The sequence below is a fragment of the Sparus aurata genome, chromosome 14, assembly GCF_900880675.1.
Source record: "Sparus aurata chromosome 14, fSpaAur1.1, whole genome shotgun sequence".
NCBI classification, from domain to species: Eukaryota; Metazoa; Chordata; class Actinopteri; order Spariformes; family Sparidae; genus Sparus; species Sparus aurata.
Genome location: NC_044200.1, coordinates 759,082 through 785,050, shown reverse-complemented (window position 1 = coordinate 785,050; position 25,969 = coordinate 759,082). Strand labels below are relative to the sequence as shown.

The 25,969-nt window shown below is 39.5% G+C and overlaps 1 protein-coding gene and 2 long non-coding RNA genes across 9 annotated transcripts in view; 1 reads left to right on the top strand and 2 right to left on the bottom strand.

Moving 5' to 3' along the window:
* The window catches only part of LOC115595466 (uncharacterized), a 13,336-nt gene extending 8,900 nt beyond the window's left edge, over positions 1-4,436 (bottom strand). The window contains exon 1 of the long non-coding RNA XR_003986703.1: positions 4,175-4,436. This is a non-coding gene — a long non-coding RNA (uncharacterized LOC115595466). The remainder of the gene's footprint in view (positions 1-4,174) is intronic.
* Positions 2,852-25,866, top strand: LOC115595467 (uncharacterized). Its single transcript, XR_003986705.1, has 3 exons — positions 2,852-2,886; positions 4,834-5,025; positions 25,736-25,866. It is a non-coding gene; the product is annotated as an uncharacterized LOC115595467 (long non-coding RNA).
* rint1 (RAD50 interactor 1) overlaps positions 13,521-25,969 on the bottom strand; it is a 137,798-nt gene continuing 125,349 nt past the window's right edge. For 6 of the 7 annotated variants that reach the window (XM_030440003.1, XM_030440005.1, XM_030440004.1 and 3 more), the window contains 4 exons: positions 25,749-25,969; positions 24,094-24,274; positions 18,650-18,768; positions 13,521-13,944 (listed from right to left, as the gene is read on the bottom strand). In XM_030440003.1, coding sequence (XP_030295863.1) covers positions 13,731-13,944; positions 18,650-18,768; positions 24,094-24,274; positions 25,749-25,969 — 735 coding nt within the window. In that variant the 3' untranslated portion in view covers positions 13,521-13,730. The remainder of the gene's footprint in view (positions 13,945-18,649; positions 18,769-24,093; positions 24,275-25,748) is intronic. The other variant, XM_030440006.1, reaches the window with a different exon arrangement.

Sequence of the window (25,969 nt, the reverse complement as noted above, 5' to 3'; positions counted from 1 at the left end):
AAAGGAGAAAAAAAAACCAAAAACGAATTATTGGCCAGAGCATGTCATACCCCGGTACGATAGGTGGCGCTGTACCCATTTCAACTAGTGATAATGGAGCCACCTCTGGCTGACCCATTTACGTCACCAACAACAACAAACACTGCCTCGTCAATCGAGAAAGATGGCGTACGAAGAGCGAGACGAAGCCACATGATAATTACACAAACTAGATGCACATTGGCGCTCTTGCCTGCAGTTATTTCGGAGGAAAGACCCCGCCGTCATTCTACTTCCGGTCAGGCCCCGCGAAAAAAAAATCTCAAGCCTGCACAGAACGTAAAATCCGATCCAATCTGATGGAACGTATACATGTACAAATAATCTAGGTGTTTTAACCCTCTGGCCTTGTTCGTTTTTACTACCCTCTCAGCTTGTTAGTGGCCAAAAATGGCCACCAACAGATTGAGTCTGTAATTTTTGGGATTTTGTATGTTTTTTTATGCTTTTACTGCATAAAATGTTTAATTAATATCAGTTCTTGTCATAAGTACAAAAAATTAATTCATTTTTATTTTTTTAACCCCTCAAATGCCAATTTGTTTGCACAATGCGCTTGTTGAAAAACTACCACAAAAATGATCACTGCCTATCTTCTCAGTGCTACCAGTTTATCTTGTATTATCAATAACACAGTCTGAGATATGTAACTGATTAACACCAACATTGATTATTATGCATTGTTATTTTTGTGCAGGGAAGGCAAAGTAGAAAAAACTCCCTCTCAGCTTGTTCGTGGCCAAAAGTGTCCACCTCCTGTTTACATTTTCAAAATGCTATAAAACTAATATATATATAGAAAAAATTTAATTTTTTTTACCAGTTTTTTAAATTTGCATCAGTCCTTGTCATGAAAACTAAAATTTCATTCAAATTCTGAATTTTAACCCTTTAAATGCCTATTAGATAACATAATGCTGATGATTTATAAGGGAGAATAGCATTAAATCACCATGTTTTTACAAAATAATACATGCTACCTGAATTATTCTTCAACCATCATTGCAGCTAAATGGTTGTCAATAATAAGCAGTATCAATGATTTTTATGCTTCATTAGTTGTTTGTGCAGTGGCAGAAAAAACATAAAAACTCCCTCTTAGCTTATGCATGGCCAAAAGTGTCCACCTCCTGTTTGCTTACAAAATGCTATATACAAACACTATATACTGAAAATATTTGCTCCTTTTTTCAAATTTGACATCAGTCCTTATCATGAAATTCAAAATTTTAATCTATTCCAGAATTAACTGGGTCGTTTTCCCATGTAAATCTCCATGCTCCAGGCATAGGAGGTTGCCACATCACAGGTGAACCAGATTTTAATGCCATACTGTGCAGGCTTGTTGGGAATATATTGTAGATGTCAGTGGTGTGCATGGGGGGGGGGTGGGCAGTGGCCTAATTGTTGGAAAATGCACACTAAAGTTAAATAAGAGGGGGAGGCAAGCAACCCACTTTTCCCACAGGATGCGAAATGCAGCGAGTTTATCATTCCTGAAGCGTCCTAGGTGGGAGAGCCTGTCATCAAAGCAGATGTTAGCGCTGATCTGAGTGAAGCTGTAGAGGGGCATCGTGGCACAAAACGTGGCCCGTCCTGTCTTGGCATCCCACATGCCATGTGTTGCTTCATGTCTTGAGCGGTAGACGCCAGCCAGAATCAGAATCCCAATGTAGACTCTCATCTCCACTTCATCCACATTCTTCCAATCCTCACACCTTCGCCTCCCATGCAGGTTTGTGTTGGTGCAGAGCAGCTGAATGATCTCCTCTGTAATAAAATGGTCAAAGGCAGACCTCAGGTTGCTGATAAGGGCAACTGCATACAGGGTGGGCCCTGGGGTGAAACCAGTGGATACTGGATTGTGGTGCAGGGTCTCTTCAGCAGTGGGAAACCACATTATTTTCCCATGACGAGACATCCACTCACCCACCAGCCCCTCTGTCTCTGCCATCAGCTGATCGGCCTCCATCGCTGTGTCTGTACCGTCCTCTTCCCCTGAGGAAGAGGAATCAGGCACTGGCTGGAGGTCGTCATCAGTGGTGTTGCTGTCATCCACTGAGGAAGGTGTCCCATCATCTTCAGGAGAGGACGTGTCCTCATCTTGGGTAGAAGATTTCTCCTCCTCAACCGCAGAGGATTTCTCTCCATCTTTACTCTCTGAGCCAATCACATACTCAAGTGCTTCAGTCAGGGCATATAACCTTCTCGCCATCCTACAGATAAAGAAGGATCTGGGAGCTGATAGGCTCACTTATAGCATTAGTACTGACTGCACCTGCAAAAACTCCAGGACAGATTTATAAACAGTGTCAGACTTTGTTTTTGTTTCCCCAGAAGCCAGAGGTCAAGATGACCTGTGATCCTTTTTTTGGAGAGCAGCTATTTGAGAATGTAAAGGCTATTGTGTAGTTGTGTGTGGCATTTTTTTAATGAAAAGATCAAAGTTACAGGTGTTTTCAACCTGTGCATCACAGCCAGGTTTACCTTGGAAACTCAAAGCTCAATAACCTGTACCAAGAGTAATTCACCAAAACTTGTATGGTATGATACACTGTAATTTATGTCACTTTATCTTGCTAATACTAAATTTTTTTTTTTTCATGCACAAACACACATCATTACCTGACATCCTTAGGATCACACCTATGTCAAAATTGTGTCATTCATTTGCTCCATTGGAGTGCAGGAAGCCATCATACGCCCCTAGTGGAAACTAAGAATATTAACTGAAATTTCTCCCCTGCCCAAAAATGGACAAATGACACAATCTGGTAAACCCTATACACGCTCGACGGATTGACTAGTTTGGTCTAGCTACCGGAACACACGGATGTCAACAAACAGGTAAGTAGCTGCTTGCACAAACACACTATTTTAACTACTTTTTTATTCAGTTTGAGTCATACACGCTACAGTGCTGTGTGCTAAGGTGTCTGCTGATGTTGCATAACTTCTGGTGTGAGATGTGGAGCATGTTAAGATGCTTAAAACACAGCGTGAAGTTCTGACCCCATGCGTTAGCGTTCAATGCTACATCTCCGTTCACGGAGCTCTGTAATGGCTGGACCGAATTTGTTTGCGTCTTCGGTACTCGCAAGTCAAGGGTAGCTTGAGCAATGAAGCTGCATGTTTAAATCGACCGAAGTTCTCCTTTAATAAATTGTTTCATTTTTTCAGTTTACATCTTGTGTCTCTCTTGTTTTGTTTATGGCTCAAGAGCTGGGCCAACACAGTCCTTCCAGAAAAATGATTCGGGGCATCTCTCTCTGTCCTGATATGAATTATATTGGTACTCTGATTTATACATTTTTTCATTTTCTCTGATTTTATAGATAGATAGATAGATAGATAAATAGATGGATAGATAGAAATAAAATCAAATCAGAGAAAATGAAAAAATATATAAATCAGAGTACCAATATAATTCATATCAGGACAGAGAGAGAGATAGATAGATACCTATCTAGATAGATAGATATAGATTACTCTACGATTTCTATTGTGTTTATATTTATAGTGTTTGCAAAATACCTATCATACATCAAATATATCATATATCTGGATATTCTATTAGTTAATTCCACTATGAATATTAAAATTCGCCGAACCGTGTTATCTGTATCATAGCTACATGTATGACGTTTGCAGCAAAGAAAACCCCGCGTGAAAATCAGTTTAGAATACAGAGTTACGATTGATTAAGTGCGCATTGAACTGCCAAACAGATACGCGGAGTGGAGCGGGTGACCGGTCCAAGATGGCGGCCCCACGGCTCGTCAGCGCCAATAGGCAGTAGCGGTCGATGCGGCGTCTACTCTTTATATGTCTATGGTTGTCTCCACCGCTCAAACGCGCATGTTGACTCGGTCCGACTTCTTTCTTTATCCAGAGCCTTTTTCGTGGCAGCCTTTTCTGCCCTAGGCTTTCTTTTCCTTGCCTTTTTAGCGAGGTGAGCTGTTACAAGTAACGCTGGCTGCATTTTCTCTGCCATTGTGACCAAATGAACGTCTTCTCCTGCAACTCCGTATGTCAGAGGAGTGTGCTGAATATTTCCGGCATCCAGTATAACACAATGTGTTTCTGAACAACATTAAATACCCTAGCTTTAACCAGATGAAATCGTTTTGCTTACCTTTGGCTCTTGCACCAAGACTTTAATAGCTCTCCTCTTTAATTCGTGTTGGTGCCGTTCGCATTCTCATCTCGCATCCGGCATGGCAGTGTTTGGATGCGTCGCTCTAAATAATCCGTGTAGAACGCTGAGTCACATTAGTTCCGCTTTGGCGCTGGCTCATTAAATCGTAACAACTTCATCAGTTTATTTCATTTACATATTATTCCGTTTCTTCTCTCCTGGAAGTTACAGTGACAGGTGACCCAATGAAACACACCGTTACCTTGACTTAACTGGTGGATTACTCTGGTTTGAACATTGTTGGAAACATTTAAGATCATTTACGTAGATAACCCATAAAAATGTATGACAAAGGTCTAGTCATTTTCAGAAATGTTTATGTAGAATTATTACATATTAACTCGTTTGACAAAAAGATGGAAATCAAGTTAAAGAAAGGTAGTATGTCTCAAAGTGTTTTTCTTTGAAAGGAAATTAAAGAGAGGAGCATAACTGGCCTACAACATTCTTACTCAACTTGGCTCAAGTCAGCCAGAATTTAAAAAAATTCCTTTGAGCAGCATACTGCAGGTAAACACTAGAGGCTAGAGGGTTTACCGCAGGAATGTGGAGATAGGCCTGAGAGTTTTCATTCTTCTCCTGTATTTAATTTGCAGTCCAACACCTGTGACATCAGCTCCTTGAGTATATAAATGAATGGAGGTAGGTCACTTTAATAAATACATCAGAGGAGGGGAAGAAGGGAGAGAGCCTGGACAAAGGAAAGCGCACAGATGACAGAGATGATGAAGATGGACACAGTGGACACCCAGCTGGATTACGTTTTGCTGTTGTGTATCATCACTCAGGTGAGACCTTCCAAAATGATAGATATTGATGTCCTCTTTGTAAAACGACAGGTCATATAATTAGCCTCAAAAGTAGTCCCTTTCCTCATATCAGTTCTCTGTAATGGTGTGTGTGAACACACGTTTTTATCTACTGATGATCATCATGATGGTTGTGTTAGGGATATCCCCGTTGTTTTTCATATCAAAAGCGATTATGATTGTTGTAAACAGCATACCAAGGAAAAGGACTCTTCATACCATAGGGAGGAATCACAGGGGTAACACTTTAAGAGTCACAACAGATTTCCTTTAAATGGCTCTGCTAAAAACCATGCAGATTCATACAAACATGTAGGGCCATAGCCCACTGCCCACTATACTATACTATACTATACTATACTATACTATACTATACTATACAGATATGGTAGGTTTCAGTCTACTGATAAACATTCTAATGATGTATAGGTTTTTTTGTTTACCTTTATTTGTAAACCTTTGTGTGCTTAAGTATGCATTCACAACAGAGATGGTTGAAGAAGAAAAAGAAAGACCTCAAGAAGGTGGCTAAAAGAAATGCATCATTGCAGAGCTGGGTTAGGGTTAGTCTGGGATTCCTACCGATGCCACATCAGCCAGGCCACTAAAGAAGATAACTACGGCTGTGATATCGGGAGGGTGTCCAAAATACATCAAGGCATCTGACGTTGTTTGGAATCAGCCGTTCAAAGCCAGTCTGCACGAGTCATATGACAGCTGGATGGCTGGTAACGTGGACAAAACCTAAACCACTGGAGCAAACACGAGAGCCCCAGCTCGTCGCCCGGGTGCTTAAAGCTTGGGAGGAGTTGGATACGGAGCTGGTGAAAAAATCCTTACGGTGAAACTCTTGCCAAAAAGCAACCAAGGCTTTATTTGTGATTGAATGAGTCAAACCTTTGTGTAAAGGCATAATTACGACGAAAGAGGCACTTTTAAGATTTACCGTAGTTTCATTTTCGGGCAAGCTCATTTGAAATGGAGTGCATGGAGCACTGGCACGCTAGCATCAAAATCGCCAAAAAGGCTCGACACAACATGAAACTTTGCTCGTAGTATCACCAGGGTCTCTACACATGAACATAAGCATTGAGAACATTGTTTGTGTATGCAGAGTATACTAAGAAGAATGTTTTTTAACTACTCACTATTCGAGCTGGATCACCGGTGCGTCGCCGTCATGGCAGACAAAAAGTGTCGATGTCAGGATTGGGGGGGAAACGGTCCGTGTATCTTTTGGTCATTCGATTTTCCTTTCAGAAATGGGTATTAAAAAACTAAAAACTAGTGGCTATTTGATTTTCGTTTTAGAATATAAAAATTAAACTTGAAATACAGGGCGTTTTTCTTTTTTATGGTCAAAAAGGGATGAGCGAAATCATAAAAAATGATTAAATTTTCATTTTCTATTTCATATAACAAAAAGTAAAATCACTAGAAAAACAGAAACGGAAAAAAGGTCTGTTTATTCATATTCTGAGACCGGATGTTGTCATTAACTGGACGGTGTTGTGTAGAAGAAACAGTAGGCTAGTAGGCTACGGTGGAGCAATCTACCGTGACACATGGACATGGAACTGCGGTCAAGCCAGCCCTCACCCCGATCTCCGTGGTCAAATCAGCCACACTTAAATTTCGAGTGTACAAGTATTCTCAGCATTATGGTAAATGCGGACTTTCGGTTTTCAAAATAAAGGTATTAAGAAAAGACAGCTATAATTCGAACCCACATTCAATAAAATATGTTACATTAAAGTGTTTCATGACCCCATGATGAATAAAAAACACTTAATATCAGGTAGCTATCTTTACAGCACCAGTGTGAAAAATGCCAAAATAAAAGTCCCATGTTCATGCCTCCAGTTTGCATATTTGACCATATTTGAGGTGCTGTAAAAACACTTCGCTCAATATTTCCTTGCTATGGATGGTATATTTGACATCTACACATATAAGACTACAACTATACTTGATATCAAGGATTTTTTACTGCACCAACGTGGAGAAATTCAACAATAAAATTCCCCATTTGTACCTCCAAGTGGCATATTTTCATATATTTAAACTACTGTAAAAACACTTTGCTCAGTAATTCTTTGCTATGGATGGTATATTTGACTTCTACACATATAAGACTACAACTATACTTGATATCAAGGAGAAAAATTCAAAAATAAAAGTCCCATATTTATGCCTGGAGATTGCATATTTGACCATATTTGAGCTACTGTAAGAACACTTGTGTAAAAGTCCGATATATCACCCATAGCCAGGAACTATTGAGCAAAGTGTTTTTACAGCAGTCAAATATATGAAAATATGGAATCTGCAGGTATAAATATGGGACTTTTTTGATGAATTTATCCACATTGGTCCAGTAAATTTGATATTAAGTGTGCTTGTAGTCTTATATGTGTAGAAGTTAAGTATACCATCCATAGCATGTAATTATTGAGCAAAGTGTTTTTACAGGAGCTCAAATATATGAAAATATGCCACTTGGAGGTACAAATGGGGAATCTTATTGTTGAATATCTCAACATTCGTGCAGTAAAAATGCTTGATATCAAGTATAGTGGTAGTCTTAGATGTGTAGATTTCAAATATACCATCAGTAGCCAGAAATATTGAGCAATGTGTTTTTACAGCACCTCAAATATGGCCAAATATGCGAACTGGAGGCATAAATATGGGACTTTTATTTTGGCATGTCTCTACACTTGTGCAGTAAAGATACTTGATATTAAGTGTTTTTTTCTTCATCATGGGCTCATGAAACACTTTAATGTAACATATTTTATTTTAAATGTAGGTTAGAATTATAGCTTACTGTTCTTAATACCTTTATTTTGAAAACCTAAAGTTAATACGCTATTTCTCCGCGTTTACCATGATGCTGAGAATACTTGCACACTCGAAATTTTAGTGCAGCTGATTTGACCACGGAGATCGGGGTGACGGCTGGCTTGACCGCAGTTCCATGTCCATGTGTCACGGTAGATTGCCCCGCCGTAGCTTACAAGCCTACTGTTTCTTCTACACAGCACCGTCCTGTAAATGACAACATACGGACTCAGAATATGAATAAACAGGCCTTTTTCCGTTTCTGTTTTCTAGTGATTTTATTTTTTGTTATATGACATAGAAAATGAAAATTGAATCATTTTTATAATTTCACTCATCCCTTTTTGACCATGAAAAAGGAAAAACGACTTGTATTTCAAGTTTTAGTTTTATATTCTAAAACGAAAATCAAATAACCACTAGTTTTTAGTTTTTTAATACCCGTTTCTGATAGGAAAATTGAATGACCAAAAGATACACTGACCGGAAACAAAAGTGATTTTTATTTTTTATTTTTTTTTGCCCATATGCAACTCATGAATCACAACTTCGTAGAGCTCGCCATATCATTCAAAAATTACTGCATAGGGAATCTTTTATTGTGCTTACCTTTCTTGTTTATTTGTCCTAAACAGCCAACAGCACATATAACTGCTTCACTGTTATATTAGTGAATCATAATTTTAAGTGTCTTGGGCATGTAATGTCTACTCATGTTCTTATCTTTTGCCTCCCTCCAACCCTCCCAGATCCCCAATTCTTCTCACCATTTTCCTTTTCTCCCACTTTTTGCATGATGACAGTTTTTTTCAATTGCTAAAACACAATTTCTGAAACCTTGCCCCATTTTCTGTACATTAAACACAAAACCTCAGCTTCAAGCACTATTTACAAATCCTCTGACTCCTCGTGCAAAAAGAAACTTTCGCCTCAAAACAGATTTACCAGTGCTCAAAACCAAACACTGCTCTCAAATCATAAACAAAGAGTTAGAATGATATAAACTATCAAGCAGTCAGTAAACAATACAGCAAAATATAGAAAAAATGTTGTTCAAAACATATAGTTATCAGGGAAAAGTACATTTTTTATCTCAAAACAAATTTAATATTTTTCAGTTTGTCTTTTGATGAATGAAAACATGTTCTATCATAGTAGCTCAAAATTAATCAGAAATTATACTCTGCTTTGCTCTTTGCAACTTTTTTTGTTCCTCCTCCTCCTTGTACCCCTATTTTTACAGCAATTTATCCTGCATCTCACAAACTTGTCCTTTGTTTATGTGATACTGTAATTCTTGTTCTTTGTTGATATGAACCTGCAACCAGTCAAAATCTGTTGAACAGTCAGAACTGTAAACAAATAGAAAGCACAATGTTCAGGGCCAGACAATTTGTTTGTTGTAAAGTATACAGCCTACAATGCACTGTACTACAGTATACAATACTTTGGGCTGGATCAGGCCAGAGCACTTTGTCGACATCACAAGCAATATTTTCCCTCCTGAGGCAACGGGGGAAGAAGCCTCTTGTGTGCCGTATCCAGCCCTGACATGGTTCCTCACCTATATTACCATAGGCTAAATCCATAGCTTGCAGGAGATTTACCTGTTTGCTCTATGAACTGGCTTATATTGGTTGTGTCACATGATTTGAAACAAGTGAAATCAGTTTTGAGTGGTTGCGTTTAATCAATGACATGTGTTCTCTTTTTGTATTTGATTTGTAACCTTTTTTACATAACACTGGCCATTGCTAATGACATACACAGTAATTAATCTAGCATACTTTCATTAAATAAATCAATTCAAGCTAAAATGTAAGGGTCTATAATTAGGCTATACTGAGCCTCATCTATTTATACCAGAGATTTTCTTAAAATGAAGTGAACACCTTTTAGAAAAAGGTCACCTGGGGTAAAACTCCCCCTGCTACCCTAATTTGCATTTGTATAGCTCACAGCATTTTCATTTACGTGTTAAAGCCTCCCCTAGAATCAGGGGGAGGGGGGACAACTGCCAAGCAAGGCCCACATCAATTTCTGACAATTCACGGCAGTTTTCGGTGTTGCCTGCAAATGGCCACGTGCAGTCGCAAACCTGAAATTCCACGTGATAACAATCTCAAGCGGCACATACCGTCATGTGTCGGTGGAATAATAGCGGCATAATAGCAGCATACCACTGTATGCCAGTCTGGGGATCGGTATATACCACTCCGAGAATCTGTATGTCAGTCTGGGGATAGGTATATGCCACTGAGCAGCAATCGACATACCTTCAGCCACTTTTGGATCTAGGCGCAACTGGACTTGAAAGGTGGAAGCTCTCTTCCTGACCCTTTCTGATGACCAAAAAACCCCTCTCTGTGTCGGTCACCTTGTACTTTATGTGTCAATGCATACTCATCTGCAGTGGCTGCTGCTTCAGTCAAAGTTTTAACATTTCTTTCACTCAGATAAGTAGCTGTTCGCTCATGAAGAGTGTCGTGGAACTGTTCGAACAACAATAGCTCAGACAACTGTTCAAATGTGTGCACCTCAGATGCCAACCTCCATTTACCAAAAAGAGTGGACAGCTCACATGCAAACTCTACATAGGTCTGTTTGTCATGTCTTAACTTCTGTCGATAAGCCTCAGGTACAAGTTCATATGCTTTAGCACGGCAGTTTTTACTTTTTTGAAGTTTTCACTATCCGGTGTATACAAAGCAGAATAAGCTTCTTGGGCCTTCTCAGTTAGCACACGTTGCAGCAGCAAAGTCTGCTCAGAATCACTCCACTTCCTGTTTTTAGCCAACCTTTCAAAAAAGAAAAATTTATCTAGATCCTTCTCTGAAAACTTTGGAACCAACCTTAAGCGACTAGAGATATCAAAACAGGAGGAACTGCTCCCACCAGTGTACCCTTTTGTAACTGCTGATGGATCAAGGATCCACCTTACCCTCCTTGATCAACTCCAGCTTGTAGTGCTCCAATGTCAGCTTCTCAATTTCCACAGCTTGTTCCTGTGCCCGAACTGCGCGTTCTCGTTCCAGAGCCCGTTCCTCACGCTCCAACTCGTGTTTATGTTGCAAAATTAACAACTCTTTTTGCTGTTCAAAGGTCAAACCTACTCCAGCTACAGGCTGCATATTTTTTACAGGTTGGTCAGGAAACCTAATCTGGGGAGAAACTACATCCTTTTTGTCCATTTCGGTTACCCCAACAACCAAAACCCCCAACTGAACCAACCCTTCCTTGATTAACCTGAAAATGTGGTCCTTACGCACTAGACTCGGGATTTCAATGCCATAATGCTCTGCCATTTTTATCAAATGATCCTTATATTATATCATATGATCCTTATTATTAGTGAAGGCCTCAAGTCGAGCTACACTGGGACTCTTCACAAAGTCCTCCACAGCAGACATTTCAAAGCAAACAACTATACCACACTGACCAGTGACCCAACATTCAAAAATCACAATAGCTCCCCTGTCACTTAGAGAAACTGCCACATTTTTTTTTTTTTTACTTCAGCCCTGCACAACAGCCACCATGTGGAACATCCCTTCCCCTGGCTGTCTACCTAACCCACAACTGGCTAGCTGACTCAACCCTAGTCTTCATGCAATATTGGTGGTGGGAGATTTAAAACACAAAAGCCCAATGACTCGGCCAGGCAACCAGCAAGCTGATGACCTACCTCAACAGCCATGGATGTATACCCTCAGCAAGATGCTCTGGCGACACTGCTGCACAAAAAAATAACCTAAAACAACAAACAATGAATCCAGGAATGGATATTGTTCTGATACCTAATGGGAAAGTAGTTCAACAAAGGTGGTTGCACCAGACCAGGGGCAAAACAAAATGAAAAAAAACATTTCTCAGTGCAGGTAGCTACCACCTTACTGGTACAATCAACTGAGAGCCCTAAACCTCAATCCACACTAATCTGAACCACTTACACTATCGTCCATGTGTGTTGGACTCTCTCCAATACTACTGCCTAATTCAGGCTACAGCTACAAAAATTGCACAGAACCCCAATACCAATCACTAGATTCTGTATTCACCATAGTAGAAGGCTTTCCATACCCTCTAGCTGTATAGCCCTACCAAACACTAGCAAATATTAAATACAAAACCAAGAATCCAAGATCCCGGACGAGCCCCCATTTGCTACGAACCTGGCTCAAAGGCTTGCAACAAAAGAAGGAAGAGTCCACACGCAGGGTGTAATGCAGCAAAACATTTGTTCAACTAAACATAACACAACCTAAACTATGTGAATGTAAGTATCAGTGGTGTAGAAAAAATGTGTGCGAGTGTTAAATTAAAGGAACAAAGTCAAAACAAACTGAAATGACCATGGCTGCCAGAACAAAGAGAGAGAGCCTTTAAGATGGCCGCCCTATTTTTCTATCCTCTTGGCTCCACCCTCTCAAGGTGCAGCCAACCAGCTCACAGCCTGGAAGATGCTTGAAGGCTACAGAAATGTAAAAACATAAGAGGGTTAGAGCAAGGCCATCACATTTGCCTCTGTATTCATTAATATTCTAAGTGTAATTTTTAGGCTAAATGTTTCAGGGAAAACTGTAATGATGTAACATGAAACCCGACACACACAAATGATCAGCCTCGTGTTTTAAAAGACTATGAAAACAAAGATGTTTCCACAAATTAAGAAAGTTGTGTGTGGAACTTTTGTCAGGCTGACAGCTTAACTCAGTGGTTAAAGCGAAGACAAACAAAACAAAAATTTGATGGTGATACACTTCAGTTTAATCTGTTATCTGTCTTCACTCCTGTATGAAAAAACAGTGATGTTTTGTTGTATCAGATCAATCTGATCCGATGAAGCAATCACTGACTATGTTGTCCAGTTGAAATACTTCTGTGAAGTCTGCTCTCGTGTGTCCTTGATCATCGCTCCTTAAAGACCACAAATAAGAACATTATGAAGGCCTGCAAGATGGTGGACAGGAAAAAGTTCCAGTTCAAGAGAGGAACGAGGAAACGACAAGTAAGAAAAATGAGAAGTATCCCTGGTTCAAGCTGGGTAGTCTTGTTATACTGAGGTTCATTTGTGATTGCTTTTCAGCTTTCGAGCCATTACATGCTGGATTTTTGGGGCTGGTGCTGATATAAGTATTATGAAATACATATATACTCTTTTATAAATAACATTTTTATTTTATTTTACATTACAAAATTATACATTTTCTTTTTTTGTGTTGATCCCTCAATTGTGTTTTTCAAAGACTTTTTGATCTAGTATGTTCATAATAGAGGCAGGATATTTCACATTATTTACTGAGCGGCATCATCCAAAATGACAGGTCACTGGGTCACTGAAACAATAAATGTTGCTGGGAATTAATATATATAATAATAATATAAAATCTTTTCTGCATTATCTTCTGTAAAAAAAAGTTTAATGTTGACAAGTTGTAGGTTAAGTGTACACTGGTCATTGTGTTTCACACATGTTGCACACTAAAATTAAACAAGAAAAATAGTGTGACACACCAAAAATGTACCAAAACCATGAAAATAACATTAACCATTATTCATGAGACAAGTGAAGGCTTGCAGACTTGAGCAACACAGATCAGCGGGGTGAATACATAATCTTCCAGACCAAGGACAATTGTTATTCATACTTTATTGTGGTATACTTGTGGTAGGTCAACAAAAAATAGTTCACTCAATGACAAGAAAAATATCATCAATTCACTTAACACTATTACAGATGGTCTTGTTAACAAAGAAGACTTTGACAAAAATGTATTTAGAGAAAACTGCCAAGCAAGTGATGCAAAAGGCACACCTTCATATATTGCCAAGGATATTTGTTACTGTCCAGTCCTGCAGGCTCTGAGGTTGAGGAGAATCAACACATCACAGGATGCCAAGCAGTAAACCCCTAACTCATGCAATGCAGACTGTGGTGAAAGATCTCCAGCACCTGCCCAATCTCTCATCTCCTCCTCGGACTCTTTAAGGAGATTCCTGAGCAGAATTGCTGAGCCCAAATTAAGGGACAAGATGATACACGCCTCCTTAACACTATAAAGAGACAGACAAGAGCAGATAAAAACAAAACTATTATTAGTATTGCTGATAGAATCAAAGTTACATCTCAGAGGATCTGTTCTAAATTAGTGAATTAGTTCATTTGGTTTTGGTCTCCAAACAGTATCTAAACATTATAGGCACTATTTTGCAACTTTATACTTTGAGAACTTCAATAGAACAATAAAAAAAAACTTCTGATAAATTTACATTAAGCGACAAAGAAAAACACAAAGTTATACATTTGGTGTATGTGTAAATGGTTGGTGTGGTTTTCTCACAGTTTTCATGTTTTCATGTTACAGTAAAACTCCCGCCAATAAGCAGAGTGAGTAGTTCATAAACCTTCTTTATCAAAAACTCTTTGTACACAAACAATGTTCTCAATGCTCGTGTTCATGAGCAGAGACCCAGGTGATGCTACGACCAAAGTTTTATGTTGTGTCGAGCCTTCTTAGTGTTCTAAAAATAGCGATTTTGATGCCATCTTATCTCTGCCCCTAGCACTCCCGTTCAAAATTAACGTGCCCAAAAACGCAAATACGTTATTTCTTAAAAAGGCCTCTTTCGTCGTTATTATGCTTTTACGCAAACATCTGACTCATATTCAATTCCAAAAAAAGCCTAAGTTGGTATTTGGCGAGAGTTTCACTTTAACTTGACTGCAATGGTCATTTGTCTGTTTGTTGGTTGTTACTCAGGGTTTAGGTGAGGTACAACCTGATGAAATGGTAAAAACCAACCAGGACCAACAGGAAAGTCAGGGGCCAGAAACTAACAATGTCCATCCATTATCTGCACTGCTCGTCTTTTTTTCTTGGCAAATAATGTTATTTCAATCAATTCACGACTAGTAATTGCAGCTCTAATGAGAGTACAGTTGTTGTTTTTTTTAAGGTAAGAGATTTAACTGGATGTAAGGTAGACTGAGCGACGATGTTTAAAAATGAGGGAACAAATTAAAACTAGAACTGCAAGCAGTTATGAACGGGGGCCAAGCCCCCCCGCGCAACTTGGACCCCACACACCGCAGAGCCCATGGAAGTTGGCCCCAAAGGATGACGGGCTCGGGGCAAAAGTGAGGACACAGGCCAACGTCTGAGCCGTGGTATTCGCAGTAATGGGAAGTGCACTGGAAGTGCAAAAGGCTGAATGTGTGCCGTGTGCAGCAGAAGTGGGCCTGTCCTATGTCAGAAAACCCAGCTCTATTCAGGGAACATATGGATATAAGGTTTGTGAATGTGTTATTTAAAATGTGGAAGTTACAGGCAAAAACGCGATTACATTCATTATAGCGCCACCTATATTCCAATTTGCACCAAATTTGGCACAGAGCCTCTGGATGACGTCAGGAATAATTGACTTAAGTTTGATGTTGAAAGTATTTAGTCTGACCGACATGAAACAATATGTGTTTTTTAGCTAGCAAAAAAGATTGTTTGGTTATAACTAGCAGATTTTTTGGAGTGCCAAAATTCTTTTGATAACTTTTCATCAGACACATCTGGAGGTTCTATGTGCAAAGTTTCAGGCAGATGGTGCTTAAATTGTAGGAGGAGTTCCAAAAAGTAGGTTTTGCATATGTGGCGCTTTAGTGAACAAAATGTGCAGAAGTGGGCGTGTCCTATGTCAGAACACCCAGCTTTCTTCAGGGAACATATGGATATACGGTTTGCAAATGTGTTATTCAAAATGTGGAAGTTACAGGCAAAAATGCGATGGCATCCATTATAGCGCCACCTAGTGGAGTACAAGTGCAATTTTTGGTATGGAAGAACTGTGTCTTATTCTATATGTACCATATAAATTTCAAAGCTGTCAGCATAATATTTTGGCTGAAATTAATGTTAGTTGTTTATCTTGTAATAAGCCACGCCCACATTGACCAGTCATGACCACCTTGAAGATATAGCCTCAGGATTGGTCCTACATCATACCGACCAAATTTTGTAAAAATTGGTGTAGCCGTTCAAGAGATACAAACTTCCCATATTTGTTAGTGCCCCCTAGTGGCCAAACTTCGCCAAATTCGGCTCATCCTTTCCCAGTCTCATGGCAACGAAGAATCTAAAATTTGGTGTTAATAACATTTAGTTTGACCGATATATATATGTAGTTTTTTGTGTCTGAGATATTCGCAGGAGTCTGGACCAACCCTCCAAATTGCACCGCCCTCCCTTGCACGGTTTAGCCTGCAGCACCACTTTTAGCCGGAGAAAAATAAAAACTAGAACTGCAAGCAGTCATGAACGGGGGCCAAGCCCCCCCGCGCGACTCGGACCCCGCGCACCGCATAGCCCACCAAAGTTGGCCCCAAAGGAAAACGGGCTTGCGGCAAAAGTGAAGACACAGGCCAATGTCAGAGCAGTGGTATTCACTGTAATGGGAAGTGCACTGGAAGTGCAAAAGGCTGAATGTGTGCCTATTTGGATTTATTTAATAAGCCACGCCCACATTGAGCAGTCATGACCACCTTCAAGATATGGCCTCAGGATTGGCCCTACATCGACCAAATTGCGTAAAAATCGGTGTAGCTGTTCAAGAGATATAAACTTCAACTTAAAATGGGCTCATCCCTTCCCAGTGTCATGGCAACCAAGGATCTCAAATTTGGTGTTCACAGCATTTAGTTTGACCGAGATATCAAACAGTTTACATTTTTATAGCTAGCTACAGAAATTTGTTCGTGAATAAATTGCGCATTTTTTGACCGAGCAAAATTCTTTTGATAACTTTAGATCAGATCCAGCTGAAGAGTGTAGGTGCCAAGTTTCACGCAGATCGGACAAAATCCCAAGGAGGCGTTCGGAAAAGTAGGTTTTCCAGTTTTTGCGATTTTGCGAAAAAACTTTATAACCGTGGCCAATTCCGCTCCATTCAGGGAATCTGGGGATACAGGGTTTTTGAATGTACGACATACGGTTTGGGAGTTATAGGCAAAAACGTGTTGGCCTAGGTTATAGCGCCCCCTGTAGGCGGGTATATGTAATTTTTTGTATCTGAGATATTCGCAGGAGTCTGGACCAACCCTCCAAATTGCACCACCCTCCCTTGCACGGTTTAGCCTGCAGCACCACTTTTAGCCGGAGAAAAATAAAAATAAAAATCTTTACAATTACAATAGGGTTCCTAGCACCGCTGGTCCTAGGGAACGCGTTCCCTCGGCCCCTCGGGCTTGGCCCCCTAATAAGTCGCTGGTGGAGTAGGAGTAAAATAATTTAATATGTAGCATAAGGGAGAGAAGAAAACAATTGTCTAGGAAGAAATAAAAGCTACAATAGGACTATCCAAAATTCTCTTTATTTTGCGTGTAAGTAACAACAAAAAGTGTTTTAAATTTTTTGTTGTATTGTATAATGTCAAATAAATAAACTAATATAAAGATAAAAACACCTACAAATGTGAACAATGCCAAAAGTGCCTCTTGGCCTTGACTAACGGTGTAATAAAAAGAATAATCATTTCAGAAGTAAAAGTGCAATTTGTTCCAACGATCACAGCTGAGAGTAACGTTAATTCAAAAATAGCTAGTGCTAGCTAGCTTATTTGAATTAAAAATAATTCTCTATACTAAGGATGTAAAATGCAATATTAGTAATCTATCTATTCCTGTATTTTCATTTAATTCATTTAAACTATCTGTGTCTTTTCATAGAGGTCAGGAATAACTTGACTGCTGATAAATGTACGAGAGGGCACAATGTAATGTGGATCTTGTGTTTTAAGTGTTTCCAATCATGTTGGCAACTCAAGCAGAGCTCAGTAACTTTTATGTCCACTGTTTTTGTTGCCTTTTCGTTGTACGATGGGAAATTAGTAATGCAAAATTTAACCTCAAAATAAAAAATCTGATCGTTTCAGTGCATATTGAACCGTGGATGGTGTATCGTAAGGTTCAATATTATATTAAGATTCATGGCATCCCTCGCATACGCATGGTGATCCTTGGCACATCTGTGGATTTGGAGGGTTTCTTAGGCAATGTAAAGTTCGGGATATTTGGAAACTGTTAATCACACACACAATCCCATCTTGGTTTGAGCTTGTTAGAGCTGCACCCTGACTTCTCCGGCATGGAAATCAGGCAACTACAGAAGTTAATTATCAAGTTAACTGACTAATTAAATGACTGTGGACCAGGTTCCATTGAAGTCAGCTATTTCATGGTTGGTAAAGAAATTTTTTTCAGGGATATATGATCAGTGGGAAGATTCTTCTGCTGTAAAATGTCTAGATTGTTTCTGGACAGTTTAAAAGGATGTTCTACTTTCTGATATTAAGGGCCATATGGAGAATATTATGGTCTTGCGTAATTGTAATCCTGATGATCGCATAAAATGAGGATCTTAGGGATGTGGCAGTCCAGGATGTGAGGCAATCGATCTGTTCATAGAAGAAAACCACACAACACAGGGATATCATGCAAGCCCCATATGGAAAGACCCCACCCCAGCCAGAAACCAAGTTAATGATCTTCTTGCTGTGAGGCAACACTGCTTACAGCTGCACCACCATGCCACCATAGTGGGAAGTCAGTCTTTTTTGAATTAACATGTAAAAATAATATTAAAGGATACTACTGTAAAAAAACAAGACCACCTGCAAATCTACTGTGGAAGTAACACAGAGAAAAAAAAAATTGAATACAAACACATACACACTTTCACACACACACACACACACACACACCCACACTTACTGCTTAAAGAAGTTCTCAGGTCTTTTGCAGTAATGACCGAACAGAGGAAACAGGTTTCTGGTCATGTCGAACTGAAGCTGTGCTGCCCCACCATCACTGAAATGATTAGACAGGATCACCTGACAGAGGGACACATGCATAGTAATTAACAATAATTAACAAGTAGACTTGAACATAGTAGATTGATACCGAAATGCCAATACATATGTTTCTGCTGTAGGATCAATTTTCATATTAAAAGTTTTAAGTAAAGTTCAGTAATTTGGTGTAAATGTGTGCTTTTATTATCAACACGGAAACAAGTGAAAGTAACTAGACTATCCTAGACCCCTATTAAATTGAACTATCACCTAGTTCAATTTAATAAGGGTTGACAAGAACTACTTCTCCTCTCCAGTTTTGTGTCTAAGGTTCCACAGAGACTTGATATTGATAATGGCTCATGTATGGATGTTTTCCAGGTCTTGAGATTAAATCACAATACATAACACAATAAAGGAATGCTCTCTAAAGAAGAGAGGCAAGAACGGACAAGTGACTAAGGTTCCTTGCTATAGCTAGAGAGTTCCTTGAGGCTCTCCAATATCATTATGTCCTATGTTCTATGCCATTGAGCAGGTCATTGGCCAGACCTGACAAGGGAACAACCGAGTTGTCAAGCTCACCAATTCATACTGGTCGGGAGTCGGGACTGAGTTGACTCACCTGGGCAGCTCTAATTATGGGTTATTGAGTTGAGAGTCACCTCACCCTACCATCTTTCTCAGCTGCCTCAGGTAGCCATTGCAGCACTCTGACTGATGTCAAGTAGTACTATGAGACTGCTCCAGGTTTGAGGCCAAAACCTTTGGTTGCTCTAGTGTTTCTGTATCTTTGTTGACAGTTTACAGGAATTTGCACAAGTGATTTTCTGCTCCAATTTGAATGGAGGGGACTCCACATGGAAAGTGACCATGTGCTTCATGGTAATCAGCAGGAAGCTGTGACAGAGTGGTAGGAGAGGTAGCAGGCATAGTTGAGCTCACACTAAGGATAGGTCCTCCTCACTTTTTGAAATGGCTTATTTAGTCCCCATCTCTTCATAAAAGCTTAATTTATTAAAAATGTTATGAAAAACCGCTTGTACCAAAAATGGAAACAAATTCAAACATTCATTAGCATCTCCTTAAACTGGCTACTACTGATTCTGGCGTGAAATTTTGAAAACATTTAACCCGGGACCTTTGTACATTACAAACTAGAATTTACAACATGTGCAGGAAAACCTGTTATTGTTAATTAGATAATAATGCATGGATTACAGCAAAAAAAATCTTTTGACTGAAATGTTTTTTCGACCTGTAGCCAAGTCATGTTCTCAATTTGTAATTTGTGAAACATGTTACGGGGAATGGTACTTGCCACATGCTAAAAAAATAAGATAAGCCTCTTAACATTTAAGAGAAAAATACATAATACACACAGCAAATTGTGCAGCCTTGTCAGTCTGATAGCGAGTTATCACCTTTCTGTCATCACTAACATACTGTTAATACGTTAATCAAAGAAGCTCTGCGCCTTTACATTTGTTCTATATGTTATAATACAAGATTTCAGCATTGAGCTACAATTAGGCTACATTCATGATTTTGTACAATCAAACTAACCAAAAACTTTTTACTGATCATCCATTGTAAAGTTTCAGGGCGTTCCTGTAACCATGGTAACTCACGATGCCAGAGGGGAGGGAGAGACGCTGAATGAAGCCATTTACACAGATACACAAAGTCCGGACTATAGTTGTTATTTCACACGTGTAGCACACAACAGGAATCCTTGGTAGCTAAGCAGCTAAACTTTAGCACAGCTCCATGTTAAGACCCTGCAGTGTGTGGGTCACTACACTGTCATTGGTCAGGCGCGCACACGCTGTTAACGATACCATTGGCTCTAGAGTGTGACAATCTGTCAATAAAAATCAACCAACACTTGTTCTCCTCTGATCTACATTGATCTCATAAGTCGCCTCTGTGAAGTTTGAATGACGGAAATCCGTCGTAGCGACGTAGAACTTTAATCAATGATAATGTGATGGCAAATACTGGGAAATCAGAATGCAATATATATGATGAAGTGATGAAACTCCAGAGGAACATCATCATGGAAACTGGCATTTCTCTTCAAGGCAGAGACGTGCACATGATTATAGATGGGCAGAGGCTCAAAGTCAGAAAAGGCAGTACGTGCCAAAATACTTATAAAAAGCTAACTACTTAGCTGTGTATCCTGTGTAGCTGTGAGTGATATGCAATTGCCATTTCTTTTGTGTCAACAAATTACTGTCAACATGAGTTTATTCACGTACATTATCATAATACTGAGGTTTAGAGGCTGTTATTACATGCAGTTCATCTCTCTATAAAAGCAAGGAATCTCTGTCTGTCTGTCTGTTTGCCTCAAATATCTCTGCGGATCAGGATCAGACTTACCTGACTGTTTCCACATGGCTGCTACGTTGTTCAAGGGTGTGCAACATCGCATTTGTTTGGACTACAATGATACAATTAATAAATTATTTCATAAATGCTTTACAAATTCCGCTAGCATTGCTAACCATAACCACCACAGTCACGTGCGTACCAGAGCCAATCACTACAGAGCCAGACTCCACAACACACCTTAAGAAACAAGCACATTTATACCTGCAGCGGCGTGAGCTGGACCGGGATTTTAACAGTGGTCCGGTCCCGTTCTGTTCTGTGCATCTAACCTGACGGTTGTGGATTAATGAGACTAAACGAGTCCAGACCGAGTCTGTTCGGGTCTGAGGAAATCCGGAGACATGCGGACAACTAAGTGGAAAAGGAATCTGTGGATGTTCGTGTGTAGCTAGCTGCTAGCCCACCCAGACGGCCCACCGGCACGTTCAAAACCGGACTTAGGGTAAATAATGTCCACCACGCTTTTTCGCAAACATTGCTGTCACGTTTGCTTTGTGTCTAGTGCAGGAAGAAACGGTAAAAACGGGCTTTTGTCACCAAAGTGTCCAAACAGCAAGTTTGGTTGTTGAGGAATGGGAAGTTGTGTGAGGGACGCCAGCGGTGATACACACATACACACGATACACACGAGTTTTGAGAGTTGAGATATTTGTGACATACAGCATGTTTGGAGTGTATAGTTAGTGTGTATTGTAGTCGTTTTTTTGTGTTGTGAGTCAAAACAAGGAGGAGACGGCTGAATGTGGAGCAGGCAGGAATAAGCTAAGGAGCCTGAGGCATTGCCTGCATTTTAATGTAAAAACTTATGCACAAATTTAGCAAACAACAATTTATATTTGCATTATGTTGCAAAAACTTAATGTTGCAAAAAACTTTGAAACATAATGAGCTGGTGTCGTTGAACTCTTAAGGTGAAATTGGATGACCTGGAGGCAAAAACATCTGGTTGTAGATGTTTTGCCTGAGGCTGTTATTACTGTAGCCGACATTCAAATGTTGCTGTTTTGGATGCTGAGTGTTTTTAATGTCTATGTCTACCATGTGTTTGTGTGTATGTATGAATATGCTGCTGCCTGTCTTGGCCAGGACACTCGTGTAAAAGAGATTTTTAATCTCAATGAGTCTTTTTCCTGGTTAAATAAAAAATATATATATATATAACTAATGCAGTTGGTTCATTAAACTGTTTGTGGTTTTCACAGTAAAAAATCTAACTTTTTCCTACTCTGATTTTATGTTATTTTGTGATTTTAGGTCCATAGTGTTAATATGTCAAAATGAAAAAACAACTGTACAGTCACACGTGAGGTTGTGCTGAAAATAATGAAACCAAACAAGGCAAGGTAAATCGATTTTATGGTGAAATATAATGGTAATCAAAAGTAGTCAAAAACAGCCAATTATATCCCTGACGTCCCACCTTCAAACACAACCGCATTTGGCCATCCATGAAAAAGCTACTTAACCTCCCACTTTTCTATAGAAATACATGCTTCCTACGGGCAATGCACTAGTGTATCTATAACTCACAAAAGTTCAAGTCGCTCCACTGTCACGTCTCATCTAAGGGCGTGGTGGAGTTCTCGATGAGGCAGCGGCTTCTCTCTCTCTCTCTCTCCCTCACTCTTTCTCTCACTCTCTCACTCTCTCTCTCTCTCCTCTGTGAGAGAAGCGAACAGAGAAGCGGCTTTATAGGCTCAACAAACACACACAGCACCATATTATGTATGAAATGCATACGGTAGATAACCGTGGCATTTTTATACCGCCGTTTTTTTCACATCCCTATGCACAACAGGAATTTCTTTATTCATTAAAAAACACACACAAAAAGGACACTTTTTAATATGACGCAAATAGGGCAGGGGCTCGGTCACCCCTTGGGCCTTATGTGTGCACGTGCCTGCTTTAAGGTTTCATCCATGTAGCAAACCTATGATGGATGTCTATACCTTAGCCATGGATTAAGCTTTTGCTGGCAAGCCTCAGTTAAAAGATAAAATTGATTATATTTCAGTGTAGTTTAAGGCAGAAAGTGCAACAGAGTTGTCAAGCTTTTAAACCAAGGAAGAAGAACTTAACTTTTACCTAAAATGTAATGTTTCTTCCACTTTTATATTAAAAGTTGAAACTAGAACGCATAATTGAGAACACTTTTGTGACAAAAATATAATACAACATAGAAATTACAAGTACATACACATTTTTCACTTGCCAATATTATATGTACATACTTTAAAACAACAAAATGTGTATGCAGATTAACATCCATTGCTGTTATTACAATGAGCAGAGGTTAACACTGCTATTTGCTGTTGTAACTTAACCTAACCCGGCTTTCATTACAAACATCCATTTGCCCCACGAGTTACTGCAATTCATCAGTTACCTTGATCATGTGGAAACTGCATCTTTCCACGTTTTGGTCCACAATCCAGTACCGCACAAAGTGTGCTTGCACTTGGTTAGCCAATCAAAGTAGTTGCGATAAAAGGCCCAAAGGTTTTGGTGTTTGAACAAAGCCTTTGCAGGTTGGTAAAAAATGTCAATAAAAGTGGTGGCCAAATGTGACACCTCTCATTAGAAACATAATAAAATAACTCTCAAACTTTCTATTTTCTCTATCAAAGTTAATGATGTTAGCAGGAATGGTCTGAACCTACATACAAGACACGAGCAAATGCGAAGCGTCACTAATTGATTGTTCAGTTATGGTCAGATGACAGCTTGTCAAAGAGACTGATAATTATGTTTAATGTAAATTTTCTGTTACCTGCTCAGCCCTGACCAACATATGTAGAAAATGCGCTGGAAGGAACAGAGCTTAGACCTAGCTGAACAGCTAGTAACTCATCACAAAACAGCCTCAATTCATCATGTCTACACTGAAGTTTATTTTCACTATGCTCTAACACAAAAGGTAGAGAAACACAAATAGTATGATAATGAATATTAATCTCTTACATCCTGGTACAGAAAGTTGTCAAGTCTCTCAGCCAGACCTTGCCAGGCCAGTTGGAATAGAGAAAGACTCAGGACCTGATGAAGGTTCAACAATCTGTCCCTCACACATAGCATCATGGGACATGCTGAACTGGACAGCGACATAGTGGACAGGTCATACTGGGATGGTAAGGACAACCACCTAAAGAAACAGATATTAAAGAGAAAAATGTTGACAGAAAATATTAGTGCTAACACATTTAGTCTTTTTCCAACTAAAATAAGTAAAACAAAAACTATGGAAAGAGAAAATAATCCAACCTCAGCTAATGCCAGCACTGCTCAAAAGCAACTGGTTGATCATATAAAACATGTCTGCTTAAATGGTAGCATCATACATGCACACGTTAAATACTGTATAAACAACTCTGTTACTGCTCTTGATAAACACATTTGGATGAATAGATGTTTGGTAATGTAACAACCTATTGAATGACTTTGTCACTTAAAAATATATACTACATAATACATAATAAATGTGCTATTTGATATAGGCTTCACCTCTGAAGACTGGTGGGATAGGGGCAAAGCAGGATATAGTTCTTGCCACTGGGGAAAATCAATACCGAGTTCATACACTGCCCGGCCAAAAATATAGTCACACACTCTCTTGGTTGGACTGCCCTTAGAACAGGGGGTATTAGCATAAAACTCCTATGCAATGCACCTTCCAGCTCCTTGTGAGGCTCATTGCTCTGAGCACCGGATCAGGGGATCTGATTGGTTACTTCTGTGCCCCTTGCTAGAGTCAAAAACATTTTACACACTTGTTACTAGTTACTAGTGTCACACATTCACTGTCACGTATTTTTCATAAGCTTATGCAATGTAACAACATTTATTTCCAGGTAGGTATTAATATATATTTTGTAACGTACAGCACTGATCCATGTTGTCACCTTTTGCTATGCAGCCTGTTTGCCACTTCTTAACTTTGGTATGCAACATAATAGGTCAAGCTGATGAAGGTCCACTAGTAACTAGTTGGAATGGTACATATCGCCACCTACCATGGTTGAGTCTGACATTATTCCATCAATAAATTGATTCTCCCCTAGTGGAGAATGGCAGTAGTCCAATTAAATGACCTAATTGAGCTGTAACTGTCGTTCGTCTTAAGTGTGCATGAAAGTGTGCGTCAAATATCTTGTATAACTGCAAATGAAATTGCTTCCACTTAAGTCATTACTAGTAACAAGTGTGTAAAATGTTTTTGACTCTAGCAAGGGGCACAGAAGTAACCAATCAGATCCCCTGATCCGGTGCTCAGAGCAATGAGCCTCACAAGGAGCTGGAAGGTGCATTGCATAGGAGTTTTATGCCCCCTGTTCTATCCCAAATTGTTTCGGCATTCCAACAAACCACTACTGGAATCAAACCTCCCATTTCTACAATGATGGACAACAATTTACTGTGTAATCCCAAAGGCATTCCCATTCAAATAATATCGTAATCTCAATAAAAATACAAATGTAAATTGTTACAGTCAGTCAAAATTTTACCGTCCTAACAAAACCAACTAAAACTACTAAGTACCAACATGGGGTCTTTTTTTTTTTTTTTTAATCACTGGCAAATAATTGTTGTCTGTCTTCTTCAACAGGCTGATGTCTCACCTGTCTTGGCAGTATGGTTTGGCTTTCTCTGCGATTTCTCTCATGGTCCATTCCAGCAGTCTGCCCATCATGTCCCCTTTAAGTCGATCTAGCAACGCCAATAGACCCTCAAATAAAGACCCCTCTAGAGAAGCCAGGCGACCCACATCCATAACCCCCAGGCCTCCCAGTAACATTTCCTCACCAAGTGAAACAGCTGACTGCTGCAGCTGTAGGAAAAA